The sequence below is a fragment of the Trichosurus vulpecula genome, chromosome 6, assembly GCF_011100635.1.
Source record: "Trichosurus vulpecula isolate mTriVul1 chromosome 6, mTriVul1.pri, whole genome shotgun sequence".
Classification (NCBI taxonomy): Eukaryota; Metazoa; Chordata; class Mammalia; order Diprotodontia; family Phalangeridae; genus Trichosurus; species Trichosurus vulpecula.
In genome coordinates, this window is record NC_050578.1 from 130,659,239 (window position 1) to 130,679,145 (window position 19,907).

The 19,907-nt window shown below is 36.9% G+C and overlaps 1 protein-coding gene across 1 annotated transcript in view; it reads left to right on the forward strand.

Moving 5' to 3' along the window:
• LOC118855530 (transmembrane protease serine 11C-like) overlaps nucleotides 1-19,907 on the forward strand; it is a 119,564-nt gene that overhangs the window by 52,119 nt on the left and 47,538 nt on the right. Inside the window, exon 5 of the mRNA XM_036765654.1 lies at nucleotides 10,418-10,581. Within this exon, the coding sequence (XP_036621549.1) occupies nucleotides 10,418-10,581 (164 nt within the window). The remainder of the gene's footprint in view (nucleotides 1-10,417; nucleotides 10,582-19,907) is intronic.

Here is a 19,907-nt window from a genome sequence, read left to right on the forward strand (position 1 = left end):
ATATAGTTCTTGGGTTTGTCTTGGCACATAGACTCCCAAGTACTTTATATTGTCTGTCATTATTTTATATGGGATTTCTCTATCTCTTCCTACTGGATTTTGTTGGTAACATATAGAAATGCTGATGATTTATGTGAGTTTATTTTATATTGTATAACTTTACTAAAGTTGTTGTTTCCATTAGTTTTTTTAATTGATTCTCTAGGATTCTCTAAACATACTATCATATTGTTTGCAAAAAATGATGGTTTTGTTTCCTCGTCACCTATTCTAATTTCTTCTTTTTTTTCCTGTCTTATTGATGCTAGTGGATAGAGCACCAGGCCTGGAGTCAGGAAAATTCATCTTCCTGAAATCAAATCTGGTATCAGACACTTACTAGCTATGTGAACCTGGGCAAGTCACTTAAGCCCATTTGCCTCAGTTTCTTCATCTGTAAAATGAGCTATAGAAGGAAACGGAAAGCCACTCCAGTATCTTTGCCAAGAAAATCCTAAATGGGGTCACAAAGAGTCAGACATGACTAAAATGACTGAACAACAACAACAGCATTTCTAGTACAACAGTGAATAATAGTGGTGATAATGGACATTTTTGCTTCACACCAGATCTTATTGGAAAGTCTTCTAGCTTATCTTATCTGGCTTATTACAAATAATGTTTACTAATAATTTTAGATAGATATTAATTACCATTTTAAGGAAAGCTGCATTTATTCCTATACTTACCAGTATTTTTAGTAGGAATGAATGTTGTATTTTGTCAAAAGCTTTTTCTGCATCTATTGAGATAATTATGGGGTTTTTGTTTTTTAATATCAATATGGTCAATTATGCTGATAGTTTTCCTAATATTGAACCAGTCCTGCATTCCTGGTATAAATCCCACTTGGTCATAGTGTATGATCCTTATGATATATTGCTGTAATCCCCTTGCTAGTATTTATTTAAAATTTTTACATCAAATATTCATTAGGGAAGTTGGTCTGGAGTCCTCTTTTTCAGTTTTCACTCTTCTTGGTTTGGGTATAGCACCATATTTGTGTAATAAAAGGAATTTGGGATGACTCCTTCTTTGTTTCAAATAGTTTTAGAGCATTGTAATTAATTGTTCTTTAAATGTTTGGTAGAACTCACTTGTGAATCCATCTGGTCCTGAGGATTTTTTCTTAGGGAGCTCACTTACGTCTTGTTCAATTGCTTTTTCTAAGACATGGTTATTTAAGTATTTTGTTTTCAAAAATTTCAAAGATTGCTCTGAAGTAGACTTTGAAAAGAATTCTTTTTGTGTTACATAATCCTGGATCATACAACTTCAATTTGTCTTTCTCCCTTTCTCTCTCTCTTTCTTTCTTTCTTTCTTTCTTTCTTTTTCTTTCTTTCTTTCTCCCTTTCTTCCTTTCTTTTTCTTTTTTAATCATTTATGCAAAAGTACTCCCATGCTTGATAATTCATTATCTGGCTTCATAGTCAATAATGACTAAAGCACTATGTTGATATTGTAAAAGCCAAATAGTGAAGATCAATCACAAATTTAGCAGCTTTTACTTGCCAGGAAATTCGAGCCAGTCATTCCCTTCATTTCCTTTTACACCAGTTGTTTCCCTGTAGCTTTTATCAGACAAACAAGCTAAGTGATCAATGCTAGGCAATAGTCAAAAATAAAGGATTAGAGATGGGAATCATAGAAGTTAGCTACAAGGGGCAGGAACCTATCCAGGAAAGGGATCAGAAGTGGAGGTGATGAGAAAGTTTTTAATGAGCTATGTCTGGAGAATAGGAAGTAACAGAGGGGTGAAGATTGCATCAGAAAAGAAATCCAGTAACCCCTAAATTGTAACCCTTTGCCAGCCAAACCTGGCAAAGGAGGAGGGGGAGTAAAAGAGGGAGATGAGAATTATAAGTAATTAAAATTTCCTTTGGGTCAAGGGCTCTTAACCTGGGATTCATGTATTTATTTTAAAATATATTTTTATAATTGTATTTCAATACAACTGGTTTCCTTTATAATCCTCTGTATTTAATTTTATGCATTTAAAAACATTATTCCAAGAAGGGGTCCGTAGGCTTTACCAGACTGTCAGGTTAAGAACCTCTGCTTCAGGTCATATCTTTCAGGAAGTGAGAAGGCATTTTATAGTTTAATATTAAAGATCCATTTCTGTTTCTTTTATGTGTATCTAAAGCATGTGATCTAGGAGAAAAGGTCAGAGTGACTTACCTCTGGTCTAACAAAATCCCTAAAGTGACTAGGGTAATATGATCAGTGTATGACAGAAATACTCTACAGAGTAAAAAGGATTTGGCCATTCAGATCTGAAAGGATGGAGCTTTTGCATCTGAAGCAACAATGTGGAAAACAAAAGACAAGATGGGGGAAAACAACCCCTAAATTAAATGCAATTACCAATGGTCTAACAGTGTACCAAGGAAAAAAAATGTAATGTTCATACTCCTGAGAGGAAAGTAATCTGATAAAATATGACTTGAAAAACCAAATACCATAATGACAATATGGAAATTGCTTAGTCCATTATTTTGATTCCTAAAGGGCTCCATCAGTTAGTCAGTCAGTCAATAAGCATTAATTAAGCATCTACTATGTGCCAGGCATTGTGCTAAGCTCTGAGATACAAAGAAAAGCAAAAGACAGTTCCTGATCTCAAGGTGCTCACAGTCTAATGGGGGAGCCAACATGCAAGCATCTATGCACAAACGATATATACACAGAATCAGTTGGAGATAATCAACAGAAGAAAGGCACTGTATTTAAGGGACCAGGAAAGGTTTCTTGCAGAAGGTGAGGATTAAAGTTGGGAGATGGAATGTCTTGTATAAGGAATAGCAAGGTGGTCAGTGTTATCAAATCTCAAAGTATATGGAGATGAGTAAGGTGTAAGAAAACTGAAAAGGTAGGAGGGAACCAGCAGGGTATAAAGGGCTTTGAACACCAAAAAAGATTTTATATTTGATCCTGGATGTGATAGGGAACCATTGGAGTTTATTTAATTGGGGGGAAGGGGTGACATGATCAGACCTGTGCTTTAGAAAGATTCAATTTGACAGTTGAGTGCAGAATGGATTGTAGTGACTTGAGGCAAGAAGACCAACCAGCAGGCTGTTACAATAGTCCAGGCATGAGATAATGAGGTCCTGTACCAAGATGGTGGCAGTGTCAGAAGAGAGAAGAAGGCATATTCATGAGATGTTACAAAAGTAAAAATTGACAAGATGGAAACAGATTGGATATGGCCTGGGGGGTGGGCAGAGCAAGGAGTTGGTGATGATACCTACATTGTGCCTGCATGGCTAGTAGTATCTACAACAGTAAGAGAAAAGTTTGGAGGACAAGAGGGTTTTACAAGGATAATAATAAATGAAAAATGTGATGAGTTAAATTAAATATTCTGTTTTACTGATCCATAAAAGAAAAGGGATCTGAGAGATAAAAAGGTTTCAGGATCATTGTCCAGAAATTCAAAACTCCAAGGGAAGTGTTGATGCCTAAGAGATTCTGGGGGAAGGGTAAGGGCCAAATGTCAAGTCATAGAAAAGATGATAACAGAGAGTTCTGCTACTGTGATAGCAGTATCAGTTCAGGTTTGTATACCTGTATTCTTCCTGGCAGAAAAGGGGGCAGAGGGTGATAAGAATCACATAGCTTTCAGATTATCTATAAACTTTAAATTAACTCTGGGTACTTGAATGCTTGTCCAATGACCAACAAGAAACATACTGCTATAACTACAAATGTATAACCTATATTGAATTGCTTGTCTTCTCAATGAGGACGGGTGGGGAGGGAAGAAGGGAGAGAATTTGGAACTTAAAGTTTTAAAAACAAATGTTAAAAAATTTTTTTAAATGCAACTGGTAAATAAGATATATAGGCAATGAATGGGGTATAGAAATCTATAAGGGGGTGATAGAAAGGAGGGCAGAATTGGAGAAGGGGTGATCAGAAGACAGGACATCTTGGGGTGAGGGGTAGGGGAGAGATGGAAAGAAAATTTGGAACTCAAAATCTCGTGGAAATGAATGTTGAAAACTAAAAATACATAAATTAATTTTTTTGAAAAAAGAAACATAATACTAATGGCTGAATTCTACCTATCTTAGCATTCTTATAATAACTGAAACCACAATAAAAAATTGTAGCTAGACAGAAAAATGAGCCATAGACTCTTCTTGGAAAGGTAAAGGAAGGAACTGATAGAATTGGTTTTTATCATACATCCAAAGGAAACAGGAAATGTTATTTCATGGGATATTTGGTCATCTCATATTGCATATAGATAAGCATTTCCAAAAAGACCACCTTGAAAGTAATTGCACAGTGGAGAGAGCACCAGCCCTGGAGTCAGATGAAATAGGATCTCAGATACTTACTGTGTGACCTTGAGCAAGTCACTTGACCCTCATTGTCTAAAAAAAAATAAAAGAAAAAAAGAAAATTGCAGCTTATTTACCAACACTGGTCACTGAGGATCAAGAGGTAGAGTACTGTGAAAAACTTGATAAATGCCTCCATATTAAATCACCATATACTATGATATTTGGTGAATTCAATGAAAAGGTGGGAGAAAGGTGAGAAGTATATAGGGAATGAGAGGCCAAACAAATGTCATGCCTTTATATCACACACTTGCTTTGAGAAGAGAATTGTAAGGTCCTAGGTACAGCAAGCACCAAGTGATATGACAAAAAATGAAATAGATTATGCCTTAACAAACAGGAAAAGACTTGCTACCGAAGTAAAAGTCACCTAAATAACTTCTTTATGTGCAATCAGACTGCTGACTTGTCAGGACAAATATCAAAATTAGTAAAAAGCAAGTAGGAAGAATAATAATGAGAAGAAGATATCTGGTATGGTGGTATGCCCCTATAACCCCTGCTATGAGGAAGATTGGTGGCATGCCCCTATAACCCCTGCTATCTGGAAGATTGGTGGTATGCCCCTATAACCCCTGCTATCAGAAAGACTGGTGGTGTGACCCTATAACCCCTGCTATCAGGAAGATTGAGGCTGGTGGATCACTGGAGTTTGACAATGAGCTAAGCTGATCAGGTGTCCACAGTAAGTCTGGCACCAACATGGTAAGCCCTCAGGAGCCAGAGGGCCATGACACTGCCTAAGGGAGAGACAAATCTGATCAGGCCAGCAACCGAGCAGCAAAGTTTCTATGTGGATTAATAGTGGAATCAATCCTGGGAATTGTGAATTTATATCCAGTCTAGGCAAGAAATGGAGATGCACTCTCAAGGGGAAAAAAGACAGTGGTCAGGACTTGGTTTAATCCTGGACTATTTAAACAAGGAATTTCAGTAGCAATAAAAATGGGAAATGGATGGCAGAAACAGATTGATAGCAATTATAATAAATTTATCCAGATGTTTAAACATTTTAACTCTATTACCATGATAAGAATATCAAAAGATACCAGCAAGTATTTGTTGTTTTTGCCAAGTGGAGATATACAGAGGCAAAAGGGAATAGCAGTTTAGAATAAAAACTTGTTTTGTAAAACCTTATGAAGAATGATGGAAGATCGTGAGCAGTGTCTTCTCTTAAGTCAGACAGAAGGAGTGGAGGATAAAACCAGTTTAAATAAGTCTTGGCAAGAGATTTAAGTAAGCAAAGTCATCCCACAGACATGAGGACAAAAAAATGGAAGGAAATCAACAAAACAATAAAAAAATGGAAAAGATCTGTAAAGTTGTTATAGCTACTTGCAACAACCATGGAACTGTGAGACTACCACATTTAAAACTTAATATCACAGTACCAGAATTGTTTGTAGAAGAAATAGAAATGGAAAAGAAGAGAGAAAAGATGAGAAATGCACATAATTTGGACCACATCTATATAGAAGGGGTCCATGCTAGAGGATACACAATGGCGAGGGCACTGAAGGACCCTTACTCAAAGTATGTAAAAGGATAGCAAAGGGATGAAAAGAAAACCTCAGATTTTATTAAAAATCCTCTTCATCCCTTAAAGGTTATTGAGAAAACATCAACAACTATATAATAGTATGTCTACTCTCCCCCATAGACAAAATCTTCTTTTGAATCATCTATACTTGAATGCAGGGCATCTACCCAAAGGTTGTTAGCAGAGAATGAATGGACTTTTGCAAGTAATATTAATCAATGGACCACATCTTTAACATGTAATAACTAGCTAAAGATATAATAAATATAGTATTCCATTGTATCTATAGTTTATTGAGTTCTGAAAAAGCATTTGATTCAGTAGTAGAAAATTCCACCTTATAGTTCTTCATTAATAGTTTTTCTCCAATCCATATATCAAAATCATTCAAGATTCTTTATAATACTTAACAACATAAGTAACCTTGATACTGGCCCTCTGATTATAAACTTTGGGTAAAGAATAAAATAAAAAGATGTATACTTGCTAAAGGTATTCACTACTGTCATGAAAGAGATACAGAATAAAGTCTAAGCTGAAGAAGCTTTCTCTGTGGAAGGATAAGTAGTCCATAGGCTCCTGGTTTTAAATGACATTGTGTTAGTTGCCTCAAGCACTGTAACATCATGGAAACTCCTAGAAGAGATCTGTAACCTCTCAAAATCATTAAGCCTGTGTTTCAACAATCCAGCTAGCAGCTGCTGTGGGGGTGTAAAACCAACAACAACCAGCACATGGAACGCTGCAAGTCCAGATTCTTTTGATCTGCTGTACTAAGGAAAGCAACATAAAGGGGTTAACAATTTTACTCTAATCCAGCATATAAACACCATTCACTTAGTTCAGGGGAAAAAGCCAGCACCCTGAACTTCAGAGCAAATACAAACAAATTACAAACATCAACAGACCGAATACAATTCATAGTTACCAAGAAAACCATCAACATCTGAGTTCAGCCGGAAGGCCCTTAGAGTGGCTGCCCAGAGTCCTGTCCCTCCAGGATTGAGAGCCTTAAGCAAATAGCTCTATTCTTCCTCTTTATACAGTTTCAGATGTCATCAAATGTCATCTGAGCAACCAGACCTTAGGCTCCTATGATTGGCTCTGGTGTTAGTACCTCCCTTCATTGGCCCTACCTGAAGCCCCACCTTAGTTACCAATTCACACCCACATAGCCTTAGTACATAATAGATAGGTGTTTGAGCCTGGGGCTTAGCACCTAGTAAGACTCAATCAAAGACACTGAATTAATCAAAGGAAACAAAGGCCAAACTCTTCAAGGATCTCCAATACAGCCTGACCATCCACACAGGAATAACCAAGTGGATGGAAGGATGTCTATTGCCCAGATTATGACATGAATTCGAATAGACAACCTTTAGAGCTCATGTATCACAATGCAGATCTGAACAAGTTATCCTGGAACTGAACCAGACAAAGAGAATATCATTGGGAAATTGCAAAGATCATCTAATGAGTCCAAGTTTTCCGTGGAAATAAAGGCACATCTTTTTAATATCAGCATTTTTAACAATGCTGCTGTATGGCAGTAAGGCATTGAAAGAACAGTCTCTGAAGATTGAAAAATGATTATCATACTGAGGGTATTGCATAGGCATTGGAGGGTGGGTGTGATCATATGCTGAGATAAGCTCCAAATGAAAAATGATCTAGATCTGACAGGTCACATCAGAAAGAAATTAGACAAGCAAGAAAGAAATAACATTTCATATCTATGGATAGGAGAAGAGGTCATTATCAAACAAGTAATAGAGAGGATCTCACAAGATCAAGTGAATAGTTTTGATGAAATAAAATTTAAAAGTGTTTGCATGAACAAATCTAATATAGTTCAAAGTTAAAGGGAAACAAATAACACAGAAAAAAATTTCTGCCACAAGTTCCTCTGATAAAGATCTCATATCTGAGATACATAAGGAACTCATTCATATTTATAAGAACAAGGACCATTTCCCCAATATCTGTCAAAGGATATAAACAGACAGTTGTGGGTTTTTTTGGTTTTTTGGTTTTGAGGTAGTTGGTTTTTAAGGTAAGAAATCCAAACTATCAATAAACATAGGGGAAATGCCCTAAATCACTAATAACTAGTGAACAAAGAATTGTACATGACTGAAAAGACAAACGACAAAAAAGGTTCCATCTGACGCACATCAAGATTGGCAAAGATGATGAAAGAAGAAAATGACAAATGCTAGAAGGGCTGAAGAAAAACAGACATACCAGTACATAGTTGGTGGAACTATGAATTGGTCCAACCCTTCTGGAGAGCAATTTTTAACTATGCCCCAGAAGATACTAAACTGTAACTGTAAATAGCCCTTTGACCTGGCTATTCTAGGTCTATACCCCAAGATATTGAATAAGGAAGAAAAGGACCTATACAATCAAAAGGAATTATATTTACATTATTGTATTTATAGGTATTCTTTTTGTAGTGGCCAAAAGTTAGAAACTCGGGGTGAGAGAAGTGTCTTCCTATTGGGAAATGGCTAAACAAATTGTGGTACATGAGTATAATAGCATATCACTGCGTTGAAGTGTATGGGGTATTCACAGAGGACGAGCATATCTAGTGTGAGAGCTTGCCAAGCCCTTTTCAGGGTTGTTCATCCAATTTTGGTGTCCACCATCACTCAACTCTCACCTATGGCTCCAAGAAACTGTAGCATGCACAGTGGCTATACCCCCATAAAACCATCTCAGATGAGCTAAACCAGTTTGAGGGTAACTGATAGGCCTCAAACCTGTCAGCGAGTTAGGGGGATGTCTACCTGAAGTATGAGAAGACTTTCCCTGGTGGAATGGAAAATAAGAATTATTTGTTCCAACAGCTACGAAGGTGGCTGAAGCAGATGCTGTGGAGCACGTACAGCTTGGTCAGACATTGTGGACAGCAAGGTCTTCTACTACATCCCAGGCCACTGCCAGTCATCTTGACAGCTGTCCTGCCACTGGACTTTGATAACACAGGAAGAAAGAAGCTGACGACTGTGCAACTCTGCCTTCCTTAAATCCAATTCCTATGTAGGTCAAGTCATCACCTATAATGTCATGTGTCCTCTTCAAAAATAAAGGACAAGCAACAATTATTGTGCCATATAAAATAACAAAATGGACATTTTTCAGAGGAAACTGGAAAAATCTCTATGAACTGATACAGAGTGAAGTGAGCAGAACAAAGAGAACAACAATATAAGGGGTGGATGTGAGCCAGATGCAACATATAAACATTGAGAAATTTAGAACAGGTATCTTCAAGGAAATGTATGACAGGAAGAAATGATAAGATGGACAAATGGAAAGGGTTATAGATAACAGCTAAACAGTCATTGGACCCGTATTTCATTGGTACAAATTGAGGAAGTCCCCCAGCATTTGGGGTGACCTTCTGTAATGAACTTGTAAGAGAATATGGACAAATCACACAAGATGGGCAGGCACAGATGGATTTCAATCTGCACTGCTTGAAGGAACTTCCAAATTGATTAGTACACAGAATCCATTTCAGTATTTGAGATTGCTTTGTGATGAAATTTTCTCTAAGCACAAGTATAGAATATAAAATGTGCTAAACATTAGAGAGAACAACCTTTTTTGTTCCTTTAACCATAGTAAGTGGGATATAAAGGGCAACCTCCAATATGTTAGAGGAAATACTTCCTCTGTCCTGACTTATGTGTTCTTCCTCCATGAAGGTATGATTATACCTCCTTAAAAATTGCCATGGCCAAAAATAGTCATCATCTGATAGTCAGCTTTCTGCTACTAAGCCTCTCTATACTCAGTGAGGCTGAGACATCACTGAATCCATATTCATAGAATTGCATATCATACATAGATTCAGAGTTGGAAGGGACCTCAGAGGCCATCAAGTTTAAATCCATGATGAAACTAGAGTCCGGAGAAGTTAAGTGACTTGCCTAATATCACACAGGTAGTATGTCAGAGGCAGGATCTGAACCTGGTTCTTCCGATTCCAAATCCAGTGCTCTTTCCTCAATGTAAGGATGTATCTCAGGACAGCACCTAATGGAGCTTTAATTCCTTTAATGGAGCCTCCAATAACCCAGAGTTATATCTATATCATGTCGCGGGATCAAAATAGGACTTTATTGGAGGAAATTACACATCAGCTAATAAAAAATCAAAATGGGGCTCTTCCACTGGCCTTTCCTGGGAATCCATGGAGAATTGGTAACAAGGAGCAAGAAGATATTCTTGAGAGCAAAGGACTGTTTCATTTTTTTTTTGGTCTATCTCTAGTGCCTGGCACAATGCCTGCCACATAGTGGGTCTTTAATAGATGTTTATTGATTGATTAACTTCCTCACAGTAACTCTTCGCTCAGTCAAGTAAGCAATGAATGTCAGGGCCATTGCATTGCAAAGTGGGGGGGAGGAAGAGTTTTGATAACAATGGTAATAACATGATTCATTTTTCTATTTAATTCCTGCAGACAGGCCAGTGGTAAAGCAATAGTGGATCTGGTACTGAAGTTTAAGTCCTGTTACAACAATAATGCAGCAGTATTTCGAGACAGGGCAAGAAATATTTTACTTCAGAAGCTGACAGGTGACACAGGATCAGTATGTATTGATTCTTCCTCATTTAAACTTACAGGTAAGCCTTTTAAAGTTCTATCATTTAGTTAGAATATGTTTAGCTTTGCTTTGTAAGTGGGAGCAGCAACTTTCTCATTATATATACTAGTTTATTTAATGGGGCTTCTTCAGCCCAAAGGCAGCTTGCCATATTTGGAAAGATGGCATTAGGGCCCATGAGGTCTGGATTCAAGTCCTGCTTCTGGTACAGAGGTTGGGATTCATTGGTGATGTAAGCATGGACAAGGTTTTTCCTTCTAGGTAACTCTCTTAAGAACAGAAATTGTAGGGATTCTGACCTACGTTGGTAGAGGGAGTTTTCTCACTGGAAGTCCCCAATATTATTGAAATCACATATCCAGTTCCTAACCCTATCCAACCACTGTTGAAATAATGTTGCACATCCCCCTCAAAAAAGTAATACCATCAACAAAATGGAGCTGCTATAAATTCACATTATTTATATATAAATACGCATGCCAATGCTCTCAAACATATCTCTCAGAACCCCTCCTAAATTCCTTTATAGTATTGAAACTTCCTGCTGTCACTTCTTCTTCTCAACTGAAAGAGTCTTTGATTAATACTAACAAAAGAACCAGTCTTAAACACTGATGCATAAATCAAGCTCTCATCTCCCTGGCTCCAACAAATTTGTCCAAGGAAAGAAAGTATTCTCCCTTCTTTAACAGGAAGACAAAATTGGTTGAAATGTTCACCAAAAATCAACCTCAAGGACTTATTCACATGATACACTAAAAGAAACAGTGAGGGAGAAATGAGCCTGCTTCTTCCACACATGACCCCATTCTGTTATTGACACTTGACTCTCAAACCAAATCCCTAGAGATTCTTCCCATCCAAGCCATTACTTCTAGAAGCCATTACTTTCTGAAAATCTCTAACTTTAGAAATATTGGCCATGGATTTGCATTTTGGGAGCCCCAAGGCTACCACAGTACAGAAATGAGGAAAGTAAAGAAAGTCAACAATAAGTTTCAGTTATTTAGCTAAAGTTTCACGAATCACACAGAGAGCAAATAGTTCTGGAGATGATGATTATATTAATCTTCTTATCTTCTGGTAAGATTAACCCCTGAATATAATGGAAATGTAACATTTACAAATGCTGGTGGTGGTGGTGGTGGTTTGAAGAAGACAGAAGTTATTTCTTAAACTATGGTTTTTGAGCCTCCAAAATATCCATCCCTCCTTTTACTTCCACTTTCAAAGATCTGAAGTCTCCTGGAATTGACTAGTTTCATAGACATACCAGAATCAGAAACATGGCCTATGTGGTTATAACATTTTTTTTAAATTTTCAAAGCATTTGTGCATATCCTACTTGATTTACTCCCCACAACAGCCAAGAGAAGACCCAAGCCGGATGGGTCTTATTATTCCACTTTTTCAGATTAAGTGATTGAGGCTCAGAAAAGGTAAGCACCCGACCCAAAGCCAAGGCCAGTTAGTGCAGACTCACTTCTCCCATTCCTGGGCCCAATCGTCTTTCTACTCCATCATATTGCCTCTCAGTTTGGTAGACAACATCGAACTTGGTCATTGGCTAAATCAGTTTCTCCAACACCTTAACTAAATTTAAAATGGAAAATTACTCATTTATACAATTTGGTCTCATTGAAGAGGAAAGGTGGGAAAGGAAGGGGAAGGGAACAAATGCTATGATCTAGGCACTGTGCTAAGAGCTTTTCTACAAATATAATTTGATTCTCAACTATCCTGTGAGATAGTTATCCCCATTTTAAAGTTGAGGCAACTGAGGCAAACAGAGGTTAAGTGATTTACCCAGGGTCACACAGCTAGGAAGTGTCTGAGGCCAGATTTTCAACTCATGCCTTCCTGATTCCAGATGCAGTGCTCTATCCATTGAATCATCAGTTGCCTCAAAAGTGATTCTCATCAGAAAAGGTGATTTTCATCAGTCTCCAAGCAAGTTATTCTCTAGATTAGATGTAAGATGAGTTCTTATTTAACTAGCCAAGGTTAGTATAATAGCAGCTCATTGACTACCTTTAACCAAATTTTACTGTCTGAGCTAGTATCCAATTATAGATCCTGTTAGCATTTCAAACTCAAGGAGGCACAGTGTCTGTATGACTTTAGACAACATATTAAACCTCTTTATGCTTCAGTTTCCTTATCTATGAAATGAGGATAATAATAGAATCTACCTTACACTGTCATCATGAAGATCAAATGCAACATACTTTGTTAACTTTCAAATGCTATATAAATGCTAGATATCATTATTAATTATGACTGATAAAGAACTCATTGTCTTCCCTCTAAATTCACCTCTCCTCCAAACTTCCCTATTTCTGTTGAAGTTTCTACCGCCTTTACAATTAGCCAGCTTCACAACCTTGGAGTTACTCTTGACCCTTGCCTCTCCTTCACTATCTCATATGCAATGGGTTACCAAGTCTTATCAATTCTACCTCCACAACACGTCTCCTCTCTTTTCACTCACATGACCACCAGCTTAGTTCAGACCCTCATAACCTCCCTGCTGACCGATTTCAACCATTCTTTATTGGACTCTTCCCTTTCCAATCTACCCTCCACATTATCACCGAAACAATCACCCTAAAGCACCTCTGACCTACTCAACACCTTTAGAGTCCTTCCTATTGCCAGTAGGATAAATTATGAACTCCTCAACTTAGCATTTATTGTACTTTACAAGCTGACTCCAGCCAATGTTTCCAGGTTAATTGAACATTATTCCTTTTCACGCACTCTATGCTTCAACCAAACAGGCCACCTAGTTGTTCTCCAAACTCAGCATTCCATTTCAAGTCTCATATCCATAAAGTTCCACCTCTCAGAATTAGCTTCCTTCAAAATTTAGCTCACACACCATCACTGATTAGAAGCCTTTCTTGACTTTCTTAGTTGCTAGTACTTTCTCCTCCTCAAAATATCATATATTTATCTCTTTACATGTTGTATGTCCCCTGGAATGTAAGTTCTTTGAGGGCAAGACTGTTTATCATTTTGTTTTCACCGCCCCCCCCCCCGCACCTAGTCCAATACTGTTTATGTAGTAGGTATTTTAAAAATGCTTTTTAGATTGGACTGGATAGGATTAGTTCCTGGTACTCCATAAGATAAAATGGTGGGTTTGATCCTTTTATAGGTTGTTTGAGATAATGTATCCCACTAGCCCTGACAAGTTCATAGGCCATAAAGCAAGAAAGGGTGAACTTCTCACTACTATTAAAAGAAAAAACAACCTCAAAATGCATTACCTACTAATGATTAATGATATCATGACATATGAAGAAAAATACATTATTATTATTACTGCTGTTGTTATGACTTTTGGAGACATCATAAAAGATATAAGAGAGAGAATGAATTATTTACATAGCAAAAATTACAAAATGGTTTCATTTTAGAAGCAACCCTTGCTTATGGAATGCATTAAAAGGGATAGAAATCCAGCTTTGAAGTTAGGAGGGGCCCATGTTTGTTTAAGCATAGATTTGCAGTATGAGTTATATTTTGCTTAAACTAATATTAGTTTTGAGAGGTAGTGTCACTCTCAGAGTCAAAACAAACAAGGATCAAGTCTTGTCACTGAACTGTATTGACTGTGGGATGCTGAGCCAATCATTTAACATCTTAGTGTCCCAGGCAAACTAACTGCAGAAGAGTTGCATATCTGCATTAATAGAGGGAATTTTCCCACCAGGAAAATCACAAGTCCAGACCCTCCCAAAAATGTGTGTACACATATGTATACTTTTTATATGTGTGTATATCTATATATATGTGTGTGTGCATTACATACATATACGTGTGTATATGTATATATGTGGATGTATGTATAAATGTACGTGTGTATGTATGTACACTAGTTTATTTTCCTGAGAATTTAGCAATCAATGCTGGGAGAGGTATCAGAAAAGGGGGCTAATTGACTAAAAATGAATAAATATTCAAAAATAATCCACAAAGTGAAAAATCTACACAGTAAAAGTCAAAAGTTTCCATTATTAGATCAAATACAAATTCCTCAGCTTAGTACGTAAAGCCATGCAAAATCTGGTTCCAAACTATCCTTCGTTCTAGTAAAGCTGCATGTTATTCCCTGACTCCCCTTGAGACTCAAATCTATATCCTTAAAAAGACTCTTATTGCTCCCCCCAGGTTATGGGATGACTGATGACGTCCCTAAAATTCTTTGAATTTATTTTGTATATTCTTTATATATACCTATTAGAATATATGGTCCTTCCTCCTAGGAAATTACTTAAGGGTAAGGATTGTTTGATTCTGTCATTGTGTGTCTAGTCTGGGTCTAGGTTTGGCACATAGTAGATAATAAATACTTCATGAATTGAATTGAATAATTGAAATTAAATAGTGTAGACTGAACCTTATCCCATCATTGGCCTTATAAAAATTAATGAGGACTACATGATGCTTGCAGGAGAATGGCTGAGACTGACTCTGTCAAGACCGTTTATCTGTGGTTCTTAGTAGATTTGTCCAGTAAACCGTAAGCTACTAAAGTACAATGAATGCCTAGGAATATTTGCAAAATGCCATTTTAAATATATACCTCACAGATCAGATATAGATTCTCCCCCTCCACTATAATTCTTGCTGCCTCTGCAATTTAGGTGTATCAAGAGATAAAGTTTATTGACACTAATCTTTTAATATTTGAATTGATTCTACATTGCTTCCTCATTATCTTTAGCATCGGGGGTCCCAGATTATACAGGGCATTAACAAAGCCAGATTCTCTTGATTCATAAGTGGGTGCCTAACCTACTATTAAGGTGTGGTTTAAGCACCAGGAGTATTTGATTCATTATTGTTTTAGTTACGGTTCATTATTATTTTAGTTTACTGCATAGATGAACATTAAAAAAGTGGCTAAGAAGGAATATCATTTCCATGAGCAGAAATATAGATTGGGAGCTAGGGTACAAGAAGTTTTTATTCTGGCTCATGGTGTACATGTAACCCTGGGCAAGTCACTAGTTTTCTGGGCCTCCTACTTCAATGACCAATCAGAACTGCAGCAATAGCTATCCAGGGTGCCATTAGCTATCATTAGTTGTAACTCTAGGATAAATGGTATTTTCAGGACAAGAAGTATGGGTTATAAAACACAGAGGAAAAAGGTTCCCAGGCTAGGGAAATTTACTACTTACAATTTTTTTTCAACCAGATCTATGACTTCATCACTATAGGAAACTCCTTTTACCAATACAGACTGGCTGCTAACTTGAAAATTACAGGGCACTGAGAGGGTGAGAGACTTGCCCAGGGTTCCCAGAGCCAGGATATGTCAGAGACAAGACCTGAACCCAGGTCGTCCTGGCTCTAAGGCCAGCTCACTATGTACTATCCACTGAATCATGATACCTCACAAATTCTCCTTGCTAAATTCAACCTATAAACGGGATAGAAATGTACCTGTAATTTCATTGATAAAGAGAGCTAGGGAATGAGGAAATTATCTCTATCAATGCAGATTAGCACCTTTCCTGCAACTTAGAATATATTGAGAGTTGTCTAGAGCACTGATTGTTGAGTGATTTGGCCAGAATTGAGCCTTCTTGCTCTAAGGCCATCTTTCTATGCATTCTGCTATGCCTCCTTTTTCATTGAACATAACAGAAAAATCAAAAAGTAAGTCAACATACAACTGTTCTATATACTTACTGTACCTCCTGCTGCCTAGTAGGCCTGTGACCCTATGCATTCCTTATTCAATTTAATAAACATTCATTAAGAGCCTACTATGTGCAAGGCACTGTGCATATATGAAGATACAAATGAAAAACAGTTCCTGTCCTTGAGGAACTTACATACTATACAGAGGTATAACATGTGAAGAAATAAATAAAGTCAGGATGCAGAAAGCTAGGTGGCACAGTGGATAGAGTGCTGGGCCTGAAGTCAGGAAGACTCATCTTCCTGAGTTCAAATCTGGCTTCAGACATTTATTGGCTATGTGACTCTGGGCAAGACACTTAACCCTATTTGCCTCAGTTCCCTCATCCATAAAATGAGGTGGGGAAGGAAATGGCAAACCACTCCTCTATCTTTGCTGAGAAAACCCAAATGGGGTCCCAAAGAGTCAGCCATGACAGAAACAACTGAATAACAACAGTCAGGATAAGTCAAAGACAGAGAGAACATTAACGAATAGGGAGATCAGAAAAGGCTTTACGTAAAAGGTGGTAATTGATCTGAAGCTTGAAGGAAGCTAAGGAGTTTAAGAAGTGGAAGCAAAGAAAGAGTATGCTGTAGGAATGGGGGCAATGTATGCAAAAACCTGAGGTCCAGAGAGAGAATTTTGAGTTTAGGGACAGACAAGAGGCCAATTTGGTTAGAATGTAGAGTAAAATAATAGAAGTGATGAGAAATGAGTCAAAAAACATAGGCTGAAGTCAGATTGTGAAGAGCAAGTTTGCTCTTCTATCCAAAAGGCAAAATGGGGAGCAAATGAAGATTGTTGAGCCAGGGATTGACATGACCAGACCTGTGCTCTAGAAACTACAATCACATAAAAACTTATTTCTTCAAAAAAATACTAATGAAGTAAAGTAACAGCAAACATTCTTTCTATTGTCAATGATCAAATCTGGAATGTTAAATAAAGTGTGCTCAATGCAGGACCATTTTTATTATGTAGAAGTCAATGGAAGAAGTGAATAAAGATTAAATGAGAGTTTTACTAATTAAAATCATAGAATAATAACTGTTTTGTTTACTTCAATTTTACTAAAACCAAAGTTTCTATAATAAACAATAAGAAGCCTAATTTTGGTTAGAACATATTTAGAGCTTAGCGTGAAGAATACTTTATCTGGTGATACTTTTAGGAAGAACATAGAGACAACTGACACCCAGGAGTAGATTATGTTGAAGGTGATGTGCGACTTTTTCTTTTTAATTTCTAATTGGAGAGGGGTAGTTAGGTTTTTTGTTTGGGGTGTGTGTGTGTGTGTGTGTGTGTGTGTGTGTGTGTGTGTTATCTTTCAGTTACGGGGTTTAACTATTTTCATAGACATCAAAAACTTTCCCTTCTGCTGAAAAATTCATCTATAATGAGGAGTGCAAACATTCTCTGACAGTGGGACTACTATTAAAAATTTTGTCACAGTGAGAATGTACATTAAGGGCAGTTAGGTGGCAAAGTGGACAGAGCTCCAAGTTTGGAGTCAGGAAGACTCATCCTCCTGAATTCAAATCCAGCCTCAGACACTTACTAGTTATGTGACTCTGGGCAAGTCACTTAAACTTGTTTGCCTTAGTTTCCTCATCTGCAAAATGAGCTGGAGAAAGAAATGACAAATCATTCTATTATCTTTGCCAAGAAAACCCAAAATGGAGTCAGGAAGAGTTAGGTATGACTGAAACAACAAAACAACAAAATTATTCCATTTATTCCAAATCAAGGAGTCAGATGTCTCATGAATAGTATCATAGATTTAGAGCTAGAAGGCACTTCAGAAGTAATCTCCTATTTAATAGGATTTTATTTTTTTTCCAATTACATGTAATACTTGTTTTCAACATTCATTTTTATGAGATTTTGAGTTCCAAATTTTTCTCCCTTCCCTACTCCCACTGAGACAGCAAGTAATCTTATATACGTTAGACATGTATAATCATGTTAAACATATTTCCACATTAGTCAAGTGGAAAAAGAGACAAGGGGAAAAAAAGAAAAAATAGTGAAAGTAATATGCTTCAATCTGCATTCCAATTCCATAGTTCTTTTTCTGGATGTGGATAGCATTTCCCATCATGAATCTTTTGTAATTGGCTTAGATCATTGTATTGCTAAGAAGAGCTAATGTATCATAGTTGATCCTCACACAATGTTGCTGTTACTCTGTAGAAGTAATCTCTTACCTCCTCATTTTACATATAAGAAAACTGAAGACTGTATTCACGCAGCTATCGTCACACAGATATAATGGCAGACTCAGGATTTGAATCTCTTCCAGATGGAATAGTTTTGCTTGCTCATTCAAAAAATTCCTACCCCCTAATCTTTAATAACTATGGAACTATTTTTGAGAACAAAGTTACATTTGGGTGGACCAGGATAGTGGCTGAGGTAATCCTGTATCCTTTACTCATTGTGGTCCCTGATTAGTCACTTGATTATGTTAAACCTCAATAAGAGCTCTTGCCCATATGGCTAATTAGGATTATAATAATTGCTGTGGTTAGGCATTTCATCTCATTTACCTACCAATCATTTCTTTTTGAAATCTAAATTTTTCAGTACAAAATGACAAAAACCAAAAAGATTTCAAAAAGAAATGACTGGTAGATATACACACATGTACATACATATATATACACACATTCCCTGGATGTTCCCTCTCTCCCTCCTCCCTCTTTCTCTTTATATATACATATATATAGTATAGACAGATATAATATGTATATAGTGTCTTATTGTCTATAATAATTATATGTACATAACATACATTAATGTGTAACATACATATATGTGTATTATATATGCGTTTCTCTAAATTTTTATTTCAGTACAAAATAACAAACAAGGTACAGGATGTCCCAAAACTCTTAGTGCAGTTTTAAGCTTTATACCTGTATCTTGTTTATGCATAATTGTTTTCACGTTTTCTTCTCCATTAGAATTCAAGGTACTTGAGAAGAGGGATTTTTTTGGTTTTGTTTTTCCACTTTTCTTTGTATCCAGAATGCTTAGCACAGTGTCTGATACATTATATGTACTTAATAAATGCTTGTGGACTCTATGACTGATAAATTCATAGGTTTGACCAAACAACAAAAATCAAAAATGCACTTGGTCAGTAAAAAAGAGGGAAAGGTTCAGAATTGTTTTTCTTCTCTTATCCTTTCATATGATTTCTTTGGATGCAAGAGAAATGTGCCTACATGATTTGGAGAGAAAGCTAAACTTGAAGTCAGGAAGACTGGAATTTGAATCCCATCTCAATCATTTACTAGCTGTGTTACCCAGGACAAATCACTTAACCTCTCTCAGCCTCAGTTTCCTCATCTGTAAGAGGGGAATAATAATAGCAACTACCTCATAGAGTTAGTGTGAGAATCAAGTGTGTAGTTTGCAATCTTTAAAATACAGTATAAATGGTAGTTCCTTTTAATTTTCTATCTAGAGGGTTCTATACATAGAAGGTGCTCAGCAAAATACTGTTGGCCAACCAATTTGGAGGGAAACCCATGAAGGCCCAAGCCTTTGCATCTGAGTCTGGATAAGTCAGAGACACGCTATTAAAGCAAGACACACAGTAATAGTGAAACTCTTACCCCATTCTTTTTCTCCTTTTA